The sequence below is a fragment of the Aulonocara stuartgranti genome (assembly GCF_965226115.1).
Source record: "Aulonocara stuartgranti genome assembly, chromosome: 19".
NCBI classification, from domain to species: domain Eukaryota; kingdom Metazoa; phylum Chordata; class Actinopteri; order Cichliformes; family Cichlidae; genus Aulonocara; species Aulonocara stuartgranti.
The window spans coordinates 22,920,594-22,934,671 of record NC_138955.1 but is presented as its reverse complement, the minus strand read 5'-3'; the positions used below and the strand labels follow the sequence as shown (position 1 = coordinate 22,934,671).

At 40.2% G+C, this 14,078-nt stretch overlaps 1 protein-coding gene across 2 annotated transcripts; it reads right to left on the bottom strand.

The window, feature by feature from the left end:
* Window positions 1–1,049: 1,049 nt before the first annotated feature.
* Window positions 1,050–8,009, bottom strand: cdc25b (cell division cycle 25B). Of its 2 annotated transcripts, none has more exons than XM_082516917.1 (15): window positions 7,444–8,009; window positions 7,189–7,271; window positions 6,769–6,820; window positions 5,551–5,592; window positions 5,371–5,404; window positions 5,016–5,144; window positions 4,662–4,781; window positions 4,435–4,569; window positions 4,253–4,336; window positions 3,817–4,005; window positions 3,206–3,310; window positions 3,059–3,121; window positions 2,866–2,964; window positions 2,408–2,653; window positions 1,050–2,220 (listed from the first exon to the last, which is right to left on the bottom strand). In XM_082516917.1, exons 1-15 carry the CDS (start codon window positions 7,641–7,643, stop codon window positions 2,080–2,082), a joined length of 1,722 nt encoding a protein of 573 aa, XP_082373043.1. In that variant the 5' UTR covers window positions 7,644–8,009; the 3' UTR covers window positions 1,050–2,079. The 2 variants fall into 2 exon arrangements, with proteins under 2 accessions (XP_082373043.1, XP_082373044.1); XM_082516918.1 differs by having other exon boundaries at window positions 4,259–4,336; window positions 7,444–8,007.
* Window positions 8,010–14,078: the final 6,069 nt, after the last annotated feature.

The following is a 14,078-nucleotide window of genomic DNA, read 5'->3' as shown; positions in this document are numbered from 1 at the left end:
AAACCTGGTAAAGACCTATAGTAAACGTTTGACCTCTGTTATTGCCAACAAAGGTTATGTTACAAAGTATTGAGTTGTATTTTTGTTATTGACCAAATACTTATTTTCCACCCTGATTTACGAATAAATTCTTTACAAATCCTACCATGTGGATTCATGGATTTTTTTTTTTTTCCACATTCTGTCTCTCACAGTTGAAGTGTACCTCTGGTGCAAATTACTGACCTCTGTCATCATTTTAGGTGGGGGAACTTGCACAATCGGTGGCTGACTAAATACTTTTTTGCCCCACTGTAGCATGTATATCAATGAATAAGATGTGAGATACACACATGCTAAAGTGACTTCACTTTGAACTGGTCATTGATTTTCAACACTAATCAGAAAAATAGTCGGGGGGGGAGAGACTCCCTCTGGGCAACCAATTAATTATTAATCATTGACAGGAAACCTGCTGCCTTTTCAAAGAAAGCATTCAATTAGCAGGGTAATAAACTGACTACACTCACGTATAAAGTATATTCAAATGCATCAAAGGCTAAAAATTGCATAAAAGTATTGATCTATTGAGCCTTTTGTACATTTTTAAATCTAGGCCTTATTAAAGACCGAGATCGATATATCTATGAACTGATAGTCCTAATTTTAAGTATGAATTTTAGTATTCGTACCTCACCAAAGCAGCTCAACTCCTTAGTAGGACATACATACTGAACATTGAGACTTTCTTATAGAACAACTGGTTTCAGCTAATAGACGTGGCAATTATGAAGCCAGTGGGCACTTTTAGTCCCTTAAACTCTGCACGAGTGGTTGTGGCCATTAGAGCTCAACACTTTCGATCTTTGATGGTCTTGCCAAAACCATAAAGGTTTAAAGTTTGTCAAGCTCAACTAAAGCCTGATTTTATTAAATAATTCTGACAAACCATTTTTAAAGAATTTTAAGTTTATTTTAAAAAGTATTATTCATTCACAAACTACTTGCAAAGAAATATAATTTTAAAATCCTGCGTGATAAAACTCAGAAAGAAGAGGCTGCTATTCATCTCATTTCAACACACATCAGATCTTTATTTCAGCAGCTCCCCCGCAAGCCTGGACCAAAATACCAAAAGCACCCTGCTCATTATAAACCAACATTATTAGCTCGGCAGAGGGTTAGACAGTTCTCTGGATTTTAAAAGGTGTCAAAGCGAAACAAAAGACTTCTTATAAGACAGAAAAAGAAAAAAAGAAAAAATCTGTCCACACTTGCTGACCTGCAGCATCAGAGAAATCTCACTGCAAAGTAAACAGGTAGCTTTGTTTGCTTTGGTATCTTCTGACTGAGGAAAATAATTATTGCAACAGATGTGGGTGGAGGTGATGGGGCAAAGCTCTGCATTGATCTTGTGCTTTCACATGTTATCATTAAGTATCCAATTTGCATTTTGGAATGCCTGGAGAAATGCACACTCCAAAGAATACTCAAATCATTCTTTAAAAACAAAGTGTGTGTGTGTATGTATATATAAAAATCTTGGGGACAGGGACACCTCTCCAATTCAACTTTTTTTTTTTCTTTAATTAAGTGCTGATATAATGTAGTACATGACATTAAAAGAAAAAAGAAAAAAAAATCCAGTGGGGGGACTGAAAGACAAAGTCCTGGCAGTGTGGTCTGTTTGTATATTGCAATATGGCATTGATTCATATCACTAATGCCAGCTTATATTTAAAAAAAAAAAAAAAAAAGGAAAAGGAAAGGTAAAAAACAGGCAGTAGGTCCTAGTGGTTTGTTTTGTTAAAACATACAAATTGTTTCAAATCACCTTTATAAAATCTGTTCACTGCACTGCTGATTTCTTCAAGGATCCATCATTCCACATCCTTCTCTCTGTAACTCGCATAAATAACTAAATTGGCTATAAATGAAACTTTGTAGGAAATTTAAAAATCCCTTTTTCTGCTGGCGCAATCACAGAAGGCATTTCTCCTTGGTTAGAGTGAGGCGTTAGACACATGAGGAGGTTGCACTGAGTCCGTTTCATGGAGAGGCAGTGTGTTTTAGCGGGAGGTTGGGAAGATGAGGACGTGCTCACAGCTTCTTCAGTCGTCCGTACATCTCCCTCTTACTGCGCTCTCCGGCCCAGGTGCGACTCTTGAGGCGGCACTTCCTCAGGTCCTCCTTGAAATCCTCATGGTGCATGGGTCGGTAAGACTGAGGTTCACATTGTGCCTGCACAAGAGAACGAGATGAGGATTCAGAGGACTGAACAGCTGAGATTCATGTGGGTCTGTGATAACTGATATGCTAAAACATGAGCACGCAGTTCTTTGGACTAAAACCGAAGCATTATGCTCCAGATACACAAGGCCTCACCAGCATTTATATTTCACTCCTTGAGAATCAAATCAAACCCAACCTGAAAATGAGGGAAGAAGTCCTTGTAGCCGCCCTTGAGGATGTAGAGCTCGGGGTAGTGAAGTTTGGGATACTCGTTCATGGCGCGGTCTTGCTCTCTGACGAAACGGCACATTCGGGGGCCGCGCTCCGAGGAGAACTCGCAGTGGAAGATGATGACGATTCGTTTGTCTGGGCTGGATGGGACAATCGGGTTCTTGAGGAGGAAGTCCTTCACCTGGTCCTCCTGGTGTAGGTTTAGCGCTCCCTGGAACAAAAACAAATACCTTTAGAGCTCAGGGATGGATCACCTACAGAGAAGTCTTTAATTAAGCAGTTTTTACATCATCACCCCCCCCCCCCCACAGTTGTTACTGAAAACATCTATCACCGATTTTCACATCGTTCTGTGTGATTTTCCAACACAAATTAGGAAACACTCGAGTTTTATGTATACTGCAATGTCTGTCACTGACTCACCTTGATATGTCCTCCTTCAAACTCATAAGGATAGCGGCAGTCAATGACGATGACTTGTTCAACTACATGATCAAACTGGCCAGTGAGAGCTGCCACCATCTAAAGACCACACAGAACATACTTTTAATGTTTTCAAAAGGAGCAGTGATTACTGTGAAGGGACTGAGCGCTTTGACACAGTGCGTCTACTCACCATGTCTGAGGTAATGTATTTGAGGTCTTGGTGTTTTCCATGCACTGTGGGTAGAACGAAAGGCTAAAAGACGAAAGAGGATTCGTTATTCCACTTTTTCAAGCAACTAACTAACAAGCACACAGAAGAGTTTTCATTCTCCCTTACCTTGGTGAAATCGCCTATTAGCTCATTAGAACCAGCCTCACTGTCCAACAGCTTTTCAATCTCTGCCTGGCAGAACGACTTGGACCTCTGGAGCAGTGAGCAGCCCTGGAAAGAGAGGAGAGGGACACTTACCGAGGTAGCCAAGGAGAAAATGAAGCGATTTAAGATAAGCTTCAAAGCCTGGAACAATAGCCAGTAAGCCTCAGTGGATGTTTCAGAAGCTGGGTGACAGATGGTCAGTGGAGATTTTTTAAATCACGCCTACAGATCATTGCTGTCTGTTCAGAACAGCAGCTCCATGTTATCACTGGTTTTAAATGTTTCAATCAGAAAAGGACTTGAGCTCGACAGCACGTTTTTGTAACACAAGACAGTTTTTATTAATCTTGCACCGTGTGGCTTAGACCTGAGCAATGCTGTAAGACCAATCTCAGCATGCATGCACTTCATTCCGTTTTCATTTAAAAGACGATGCTGCTACTTCCTCCCATTCACCTCAGCTCCTCATGTTATTGGCCAACATGTTAAAATGATCAAGTCATCCAACTAACTTGCATCAACTATCACAACAACAAAAGTGATGCATGTTGTCCAAGGCAGTATGGCCTTACCATTCTTGGGGATTCTGGGTTTTGTTCCAGGGTGGTTACTTGCGTTCCTGCAAGGCTACGCCGCCTCTTCACCCTGATGGGTGTATTTTCATCTCCGGGGCGGTCAGCGCGCTTCACAGAGAGACGGGAAACAGGACTGGGCATCGAAGGAGAGCGAAACAGGCTTCGTGGTCTGCACCGAATCACAGGCTAAAGAAATGCGAGAATAAGTACATTTTTAAATTCAACCCACATTTTGCGTGAGGTGCTACAACTTGTGACAGCAAAGCATCAAAATTTATTCTGGGTGATTGCATCAAAATACATCAGGACTATTCTTTATACTATGCTGTGACATATTGTGTTTGTTGTAAAATGGTTGTCAAGATGGATAAGTCATCTGTGGCTACTGAGAAAAGCAGGCACACACTTTACATACTGCACCTAAAGTACGCACACTTACAGAGTCTTCTCCTATACTGTCAGCCACCAGTGGGGCAGTGAGTAAGCTGGCCATGCCCATCGGTACCCCAGAGTCATTCTGCAAACAACAAATGGGTGCCGTTAAAAATCAAGTCTGACAAAAAGGAATTGCAGAAAAAAAATGAATCCATAAAAACATGAATGGCAGGGACTCACCTCCATGTTGTCATCAAGTACATCCAAAAAGCCATCGTCTTCATCATCATTTGAGGAGGTGAGGGAGGAACTTCTCAGAAACATGGGGCTGGAGTCATGAAAGTCAAGCTGCTGCACCGGAGGAGGTGAAGAAAGCTTTACATAAAAATGAAAAAAAAAAACGTCAGTCAGCATCTTTCGAGAAGCAGATCACCCCTTTTTAACTTGCAGACAGATTCTTCACATACCATGAGGGCTGGTGCGGAGCTGGGACGGCAGGCAAAGGCATCCTTAGACTGCCCGTTGTTAAAGGATCGCCCACGACACCGCGAAGCAGGTTTGGTGGGTTTCTTGAATTCAAAGCTTTCCTGAAAGAAAAAAAACAACAACAAGGCATTTTAAACAAGGAATGCCAACACAGACGTGACAGATTAATAAAAGCACCTGCTAATGACACTAATAATTTTCACTTACATAAAATGCAAATATCCCGTTTTTAACCCAAATGATGAAATGCCGTCTCCACAGTAATAAAAGCTCATTTAGCATCGCCTTAGTTCTAAGGCAGTGAGACTTAAGTAAATGATTTTGGTCCAACTGACCTCTGGCATGTTCTCCTTATTCTCATGCTGAGAGGTGGATACTTGGGAAGGTTGCTGACCAAATACTCCATAGCGGTTTGGATCATTTTGCTGCCCCTTCAGAGCTGGACTGAAGGCCATGAGCTGGAGCTGAGTGGGGGAATAAAAGGGAATCAGTTAGCAACGCGTTTAGGCTTAACCTCCACTGTATGGTTTGTTTGAGTTGTGTTTATGTGTACTGTCAACTCCTCTTTAAAAATTAAGATTAAATCCTATTCAAGCGCCAAAATCACAACTACAACAGGACATTATCTGTTATCTCTGGGGATAACAGATAATATGTGTACGCATAACACACAAGCTGTAAAATACTTACGGGCAATGAGTTGATTCTTCGAATTGGCATTCTCCTATAATCAACAGATGGCAGAGAAAAGAATTGCAGTCAATAAAATAAGGAGATAAGATTTTGAAAATTAAACTGCTCTGCAATGTTGTTTTTAAGGGGGGGGGGGGGGGGGGGGGGGGGAGAGATAATACCAGGTACAAAACTTACTCATTGACAACTCTGCTTGACTCTCGAATGGCTTTTTCAAATCTGTAACAGAAAGAAGAGCAAGGAATGCTTCAGAAATTACAAAACTAATATATTCTTGCAAGAAGATCTGCTAAGAAAAGAGACTAGGAAGGCCTCAACTGTCAGTCGAAACATTGCATACTCATAAACTACAAAGAGTCTGGGACTCTATTGAGACACCGAGAGGAACGGTTGGACATGAGGAAGTTGGGTGAATGCATGGAGGCAAGACGTACTCTTTGCATTGGGAGTACGGCCCACCTGTATGCTAAATAAGTGGGCCTGAGAGCTCAGGGGGTGGGAGGGAGGTCAGGGGAAGGGATGCGGAAATCAGCTAATCTACCATATGCCTGCTGGAGCCGAAGCTGCAAAGCCCCCTTTCTGCAAGAGCTCTTTTGTTTGTCGAGGGGGGAGCGTGTCCCATTCAGTGCAGACCACAAGAAGGGAGGGCAGCTGTTCTCTGGGGGTGCCCTGATTTCAATAGCTGATGCAGAGAAACTCCAGCCCTCAATTCCCTATTGAAACAAGGCTGCAGTAGAAGAGTGTGCCAAAGCTCAGAGGGGGTGGGTTATCAAACCAGAGCACGCACGCCACATCCTCCCCCCCATCATGGAAAACTCCTAGCAACCTAACAGCTGTAAAAGGAGGTGAATGAAGTCTTGAGCACCAACTGCTGCAAAAGAACTCACATCAGACCTCGGCAGATGTCTGCAGGGCAGACTCACCCAACTGAGAATAAGGAAAAGGGCCACCCAAGATTAGGCAGCTGAGGGTATGCTAACAAACTGATCAAGATAATAACGCTGAGCACAAGTGCAACAGTATTTTCAGTGAGCAGCACTAGGGTTTCCAACTGATTTTACAGAGCATATTGTCCCAGTTGTATTACTTCCCACCTACAAAATTGCAATATTTAACTATTAAGTTAAGTCCATAATATGTCACACTACATTGATTTAGAAAGTAAAGCTCACATGGTGTATCAGCTAATCTGCTTTGTCTAAGAAAAAGGAGCGAGGTCATCGTCTTAAAGTCAACGGCAGAAATATTAATCCCTCAGATGGGAAATGGTGCTTAGCGCTGCTGAACCCTAGCACTGGGGTGGGGGTGGAGGGTCGGGTGAAGGGGCAAAAGGGTAAGGAGACGCACTGCTCAAAGGCTGATAACAATAGTCAGAAGGAGGATAGTTTAACTTACGTGTCTTCCACTTCGATGGCATCTAGTGGGCTGGGGAGATCCATGCCCAGGCCTGAAGGAAGAGATATGTGTCACTAATAGATGATACTGACCTGCCACATGTATACACACATTTCTCATATTGCAGTGCATAGGTGAGCTGTCTGGTGGAGTAAGGACTTTACATTAGAAGACTGGAATTACAAATAAATAATAAATAAATAAATAAATAAATAAATAAAAGACTATACTTGATACATTTGAGTCGTAACTGAGTCGTAAATTACAATACATAAAATATTACTGCAGCTAAAATAAATAATACAATACTACATTCCGCATAACCGTATCGAATCTTGTGACTTGAAATCAAATTCAGTCCATGAACATTTGGCCTTATAGCATAAATTAGCACAAACAATAGCTTTAACGGGGTCTCACCAGCATCAGATGAGACGTCAGAGGCGAAGGAGGGAACCTTCTCGAGGGGTGCATGCTTTCTCCTTTTCGGGGTATCACATTGGCTGCACGACAAAGAAAGAAACAGAAAATTTTCCTTAATGTCAAGACTGAAACGTATTGTGCATCGCAAAGAACCGATCAAAAGGAATAAATAGATGACAGGGTAGTTAGTGGTTTGAAAAACGGGAACTGCAGTTACATGAAAATAATTAACAAATAAAAACTTAGTAGTACCTTCCGAGTCCAGCTAAATTGTTCATGTCCATAGCCAAATTGGTAACAGGAGACAGCACAGCCGTGGGCCCAGGGGAAAACAGATTCCTGCAGTGCGAGGTCTTAGTGCTGTGCTCAAGCAGAGAGGGCAAGGAAAGCTCGGGGATCCGGTCGGGCCTGTTCGTCTTAACAGGACTAATCCTGCTAAAAAAAGATTCCATGTTGCTTTTTTCGCTGTCAAATCTGTGCAAAAGTCACGCGGGAGTACTACTGTATGATAGATTTGGTTTGAATTTCGAGTCGGAGAAAGCAAGACAGTCAAAGTTTCGAGCTAACCCGGAAGCTAAGCAGCTAGCTAGGAACAATTGAGATTACATTTCCAAAAATACGAAGCAAAACACCGGCCGTAAGTTAGACGGTGGTTCCGTGAGGTGTAAAACCTAGATTTGGTCTTTCCAAATCACTAAAGTCACATAGCTGTTGTTTATGCCAGAGAGTTACAGCATAAGGCACCTCCTCTCTGACAACCCCTGATTTGTGAGGAAAGGACTGAAGCTGCTCGTATTTATGTTCAAAATAGAAGCTCAGAAGCGGCAATATTTGAACCAATCAGCGACGTTGTTACATCTGGAAAACCAATCAGAGCGCGAAAGGCGTCTCCGCTGTTGTCCTCTCACCGGATGAGGGAAAAAAGGAGGAGGATATGACACAATATTCATCTTTTTTCTTCCTCGCAATTCTTTTGTTCTGAGAAGAAATTTGAATTTTTTTATTTTTTATTATGTATTTACCGGGACTATACACTCAGAAAAACATGTCTTCAGATTACTTTATTAGTTTTTCAATTTGTGGAGTAAGATTTACTTAACTGTAAATGATGGATTTGATAGGGAACTTTGAATATTTCGAACAACAATGGACAGTCTTGCAAACAAAATGCCCGTTTTTACAAACCTGTACTCAAATCGACGATTAAGGGCATCAATAATAATCTAACCTCAAGTACAAACTGAAACAAAACGTTCTCCCTCATATTTTCATGAATATTTTTAGTGAAGGCAGAAATATCAAAGTACTTTTTAAGTGAAAGACACAAAGTAAAAAAGCATAAAAATGCATGATTTTATGTACAAAGCATTATCAACATTAGGTTTAAAACATGAAACCAATTGCAGAAATTACAAAAATGCTTCAAGTGGGTGTTTTTGGTTGTGTGTGTAACAAACTTGTCAAATACAGAAAACAGATATCCATTGTTGTTCAAAAGGCAGTGAAGAAGAATTGAAAAGCAAATGGAAAAACAAATTATAAGTACAGTACTTCAATAATAATTAAGCATAAAAGGCCCAAATATGTTACATAAATCTTACAGATGAACCGCAGGTTGTTCCTTAAGAGGACTGAGCTGCACAAAAATTTGGTAAATCCCATTGTAACACTGATTGTGTACATGCTTAATGGCAGAGTGAGTCAGTCAAAGAAATCAGCTTCTCGCAGGGCGAACATGTATTAAGAACACCACGTTCTTTCTCTTGTGCTTTTCTTTCTGAAATCATGTTAAATGCATGAAGCATTTTATTGATTAGATGAGAAAATAGAACTCATGTTCTAATGAATGCTCCTTGTTGATTGTGAATGCTGTGGCGTGATATGGGAGTTGTTAGGACTTCAACTAAGTGTTTTAAAATTCATCTTATTTGAAATTAAACATCAGAACCTGGCTCCTAAAATTACAACTAAATGTTTTAGAAAGCATCTCAAATAGAATGAACCCATTTTCACGCTGCTGGACAATAGAGTTTACCACGCATATGTTTCAATTTAAAGCATGGACTTTTGACTGTACAATGTAATGATATTATAAACTGCAAAAAATGTAAATGGTTCATGATTTCTGTATTTGTACAGCAGGTTATTACGTAGGTTCTGGTTCTAGCTGGTTTCAGCACAGACTTTTTATTTCCTTTTATGCTTATCCCAATCTCCTATGTGCAGTGGGCTAACAGTCATAAAGTTTGTACATGCTCGCTGTTGACTGATATGCCATATATTGAACTGAAAGGCACACACCTTCCTGCAACTAGTTCAACCAGACAATTGAAGTTGTCCAACCGACAAAACCAGACAGATGTTCGTAAAACCACATCGGTATTCTGCCTGAGGTTAATGTCAGGCTTTGTTTTTTGCTTTCATCCATCTCTGCGTGATTCATTTCGAAACTTCTTCCACCAGCAGTCCAGGTTTCCCACATTTTGATTGCATTCACAAAGCTAAGGGCGCAGTGGTGTATAGTTGAAAATCTGATATCTTATCACTCATTTTAACATGACAACAGTGATTTAGTATTTCAGTGAGAAGATCCTCGGCTAACATTTTCAGCAAAGTCGGTGTGTTGACCCTGTGACCTTCTGGTTTTAATCGCTGTTCACTGGACTTCGCTCAGCTAAAGTATCCTTGTAACTGCCATCTCAAATGTAAATGAACTTTCTTTGGAAAGGTGTGAGCACAGCGATACGACCCAAGGCTCCACACCCCGCAAGTGAAAAAGGGAGACAAAAGGTGGGAGAGGGAAGGTGAATCATCCCAAATGAACCCCCTTCAAAACTACTGCTCCCACTTGATAGTGCTAGTGCACTCACACCACAACCTCAGCTGCACAAACATGCAAATAAGACTGAGATCACTGAGAATCATTCTACTGAAAACAAGACTCTATCCGATTGTTCAGTGATGACGCGACGAATCCTACTTCCGGGTCTAAAGTAGTCTGCGTTTAATATGGCTTTTGTGTTGTTAACATGTTTAATGTTATGTATTTTCTTCTATTTAATCTCAAAAAGCTCCTAAAACAGTCAGTGATCACTGTTGACCTCCCTCGGCTTTTATTACCGCTAATCATTTATTTAAGCTCAGTTTTTAACAGAGGTGTGGACTCGAGTCACATGACTTGGACTCGAGTCAGACTCGAGTCATTAATTTTATGACTTTAGACTTGACTTGAAAAAATGTTCTAAGACTTGTGACTTGACTTGGACTTTTACACCAATGACTTGGGACTTGAATTGGACTTGAACCGGTTTACTTGAAAAGACTTGATATTTTACCCCAAATATAAAATTTAACATGCATATTATATAGAGATTGAAAATGTGACGTCATTCACGGGTAGAACCGCAAAGGATTCTGGGAACTCGTGGCAAGCGGTACTAGCACACGCAGGCTTTCAATTAAAATCAGTTATACAGCGATAAAAAGAAACACAAAAATGTCAAGAAGCCGTTGTATTATTAACTGCAATAGCCGATCGCATGACAGCCACGGGAAGCCGACGGGTAAAGAGATCGGTTGTTATCGGATTACGTCGTTGAAGAGAAATTGTTCGAGCCATGTTTCCGAAGTAACAAAGACGCGACGGATGGCCTGGATTGCAGCCATTCAAAGATCAAATATAACGTCCCAGAACACTCCAGCTCACAGGTTAGTCTGCTCCAAGCATTTACACGAAGGTCAGTGTTTTTTAGTAGTTAATGCGTCATTTTTCTTAACATAATTAGTGATATAGGTTACAAGCAAGTCTGGCGCTGAACAGAAATTGTCGCGCTATGCTCCTTTATTTATTGTGCATAAATAGTGAATTGTCCTGACACAATATTGCGTTTCGCTTCTGTTATTATGGTACATTGACAAAAACATATACTTTTATTCACAGGATAAAACAGGTTTTTTGTATCACTAATTGCCCAGTACGATTACAGCATACAGTATTATTGTCACTGCTACATTTCTGTGATGGGTACCAGAAATTATTTCCACTACTAATTAATTACCGTTGAGCTCAAAGGTCCTATTAATAAACGGTTAAGGAATGTGTATTTATGACGACAATTTGTGAGACTGGTAAACTTATGATACGTACGATGGTCTTTCGTTCTACACGGTGCGTTTCAAGGTCCTGCACCCATCCGTCGGTAAACTGTACCTGGGCTTGTTGCAGTGACCTGAAGTTACTAAACTTCATGATCGTATGCGCTCACTCCAAGAACCGTATGATTATAAATATGCATATAAATATGCTAAGATGAGATAGCTGACTTCATCTAACTAGCAAATGTTGTCCAGGCTACGTTGGTGATACAGTTTTTTTTAATGTGTATGATATTTTTGTCATGCGATTTTAAAGCCAGTCCTACAACCGCATCCAAGAATAACATGCAGCGTATCTCAGAACTGTCGGTGAAAATTATTCTTGGAGCTAGGTTTAATTGAGCTGCATTTTAAAGAGGTGCAATTTCACAATTTGTGTATATTTTCTAAGTTCACTATTTTGTCATGTGTTGAGAAAAACACAGATTTTAAAATTACATGGTCTAATATTTACATTTAGCATATAACTGCAACATTATTTTTTCGTTTTTTTTTTTTTTAAAGACTGGAAAGGACTTGAAATTCAAAGTTTCAGACTTGTGACTTGACTCGGACTTTTACACCAGTGACTTGAGACTCGACTCTGACTTGCCTGACATTACTTGAGACTTGACTTGAGACTTGAAGATAAAGACTTGAGACTTACTTGAGACTTGCAAAACAATGACTTGGTCCCACCTCTGGTTTTTAAAACCTTAGGATGTAACTACAGCCCAGCCCATGCAGCAGTATATGAATGACTAACCTCGTATTGTGGATGGATTATCTCAGTTGTTCTCCTGGCTGAAGTTTGGTCCTTTTACAGCATCCTGCCATGCGATTACATTTGTTCCTGACCACCGAGAACACTCACGTTAACTTTTATCGAGTGGAAAAAAAGTTAGCTTGTGTATATTATGCTAACATAGCTGTGTCGCTAGCGGTCACGTAGCACATCATTATATACCAGCTAGCCCAACTTCAGTAACCCTACAAACGTCACTGCTGTTTAGTTTTCTGTCTTCATTTATGTTGGAAGTGATAGCAGAGCTGTACGTTTGAATTTGTTTCCAAAACCCCGCAGTCAGGACATGCTATATTGTATTTAGATAGAAGCTAGCGAGCTAACTCCCTGCTAACTTCTAACTCCGTTAAATCTCATAAATTCCGTTTTCATGGATGCCTGGATGTTAAACTCAATTGTTACACCTGGTAGACAGAACTCTGATCATTTTATTAAAGATGAAAGACTTTAGACAGTTTTTCAACTCTCAGTAATGCCATAGTGATCGCTTGATATATGGACCTGCAGCGGAGTTTAGGCCCAGACACGGCGTCAGACTGAACAATCGGATACCATTCAAGTAATCCGATACCATAAACATGTTGATTTTTTGGATTTATGAGAATTCATTTTCCTTCACACTTTAAAGAAACAATGCTGACATCAGTTTATGTATTTGTTGTTACTTTAAATAAGTGAATTGTAACCAAATACAGAATAATTGCAACATGTGTTACATGTGTTACATGTTGCAATTGCAAAACAAGCAAACGTAGAAGGGTAGAATTGGCCAGAAGTATTACGTTTTCCCAGAGTTAGCTATGATTGCACTTTCTGAGCTTCTGATCATGCCAGGCTACAGTTTATTCATAATTGCAAAGATACACATCCACATACACAAACATTTGCAAAACCTCCGACTCGTTCGCCAAAATCACTCAAATGCCTCAAAACCGTTCTTATCTATTTCAAAACCACACAACAATTTCAGATCACATGCACACACACAGTCAAAATAACAACACTACTGAGCATTCAGTATTCAAACCAATCTCTGAGCCAAATTTTCTGTCTTTTGTTTTTACCACTTTTACTTAGTTAGATAAAGTTTGTAAATCTCATTTAGCCTTTTTGCTTATCTCTAAATATGTTCACATGTCATTAAACACAACTGCAACACATCTGCGCTGTAGTTGTGTTTAACTTCTGCCTATTGCGATACCCATTACACATCACAAGTGAATTGGTGTGCAAAATGTGTGTCAGAGAGTGATAAAGACTACTATGTTTTCTTTATTGTCTTTGGTTTTGTGCTCCATCCAATTTGCTGCAAATCACCTACACTTATGATTGCAGTACACCAAGTCAATACAGCTTTAAATATCACTGCAAGGGCAATGGCATTATGCAAAGCATGCTGCTGTGGAGTTTTTGCACCATAATGTACAAAGTGAATCAGCAGACTCTTGAAATTTGCTTGACAACTGTAATCCATCACAGTCAGCTTATGTCAAAAAAGCATCTTTATTATCAAGACTCAGCAAACACAACGTTGAACTCAAACTTTTCTACAGTTCTACACCGACGGGCTGACTAGGACCCAAACAAATAAACAGTAAAATGATGATCCAGGGAGCTTTTAAAACGTTACAGTGATTATCTCAGTATACTGTTGTAAACTGTTGTAAAGCCCCTGTGCTACTTGGGGGAAAAAACTAAAATCACAGTCTGTAAGTTTTAGTCTATAGCAACAAGTTGTTTGACACGGAGCTGTACTCAGTTTTATCTAACGTTTTATATACATTAATAACAGTTAAAGGCACATTTTGCTTCTTGTTCATTTCTGTCAGATCAGTTAGCAGGCTGTTTTCTGTGGGCAGCTGTTTGTGTTACTGTGGAATCCTGCAAGTGTGAGTTCATCAGTGCTTTTCCACCAATTGTCCCCCGACTAAACCATCTGCGCTCTTTT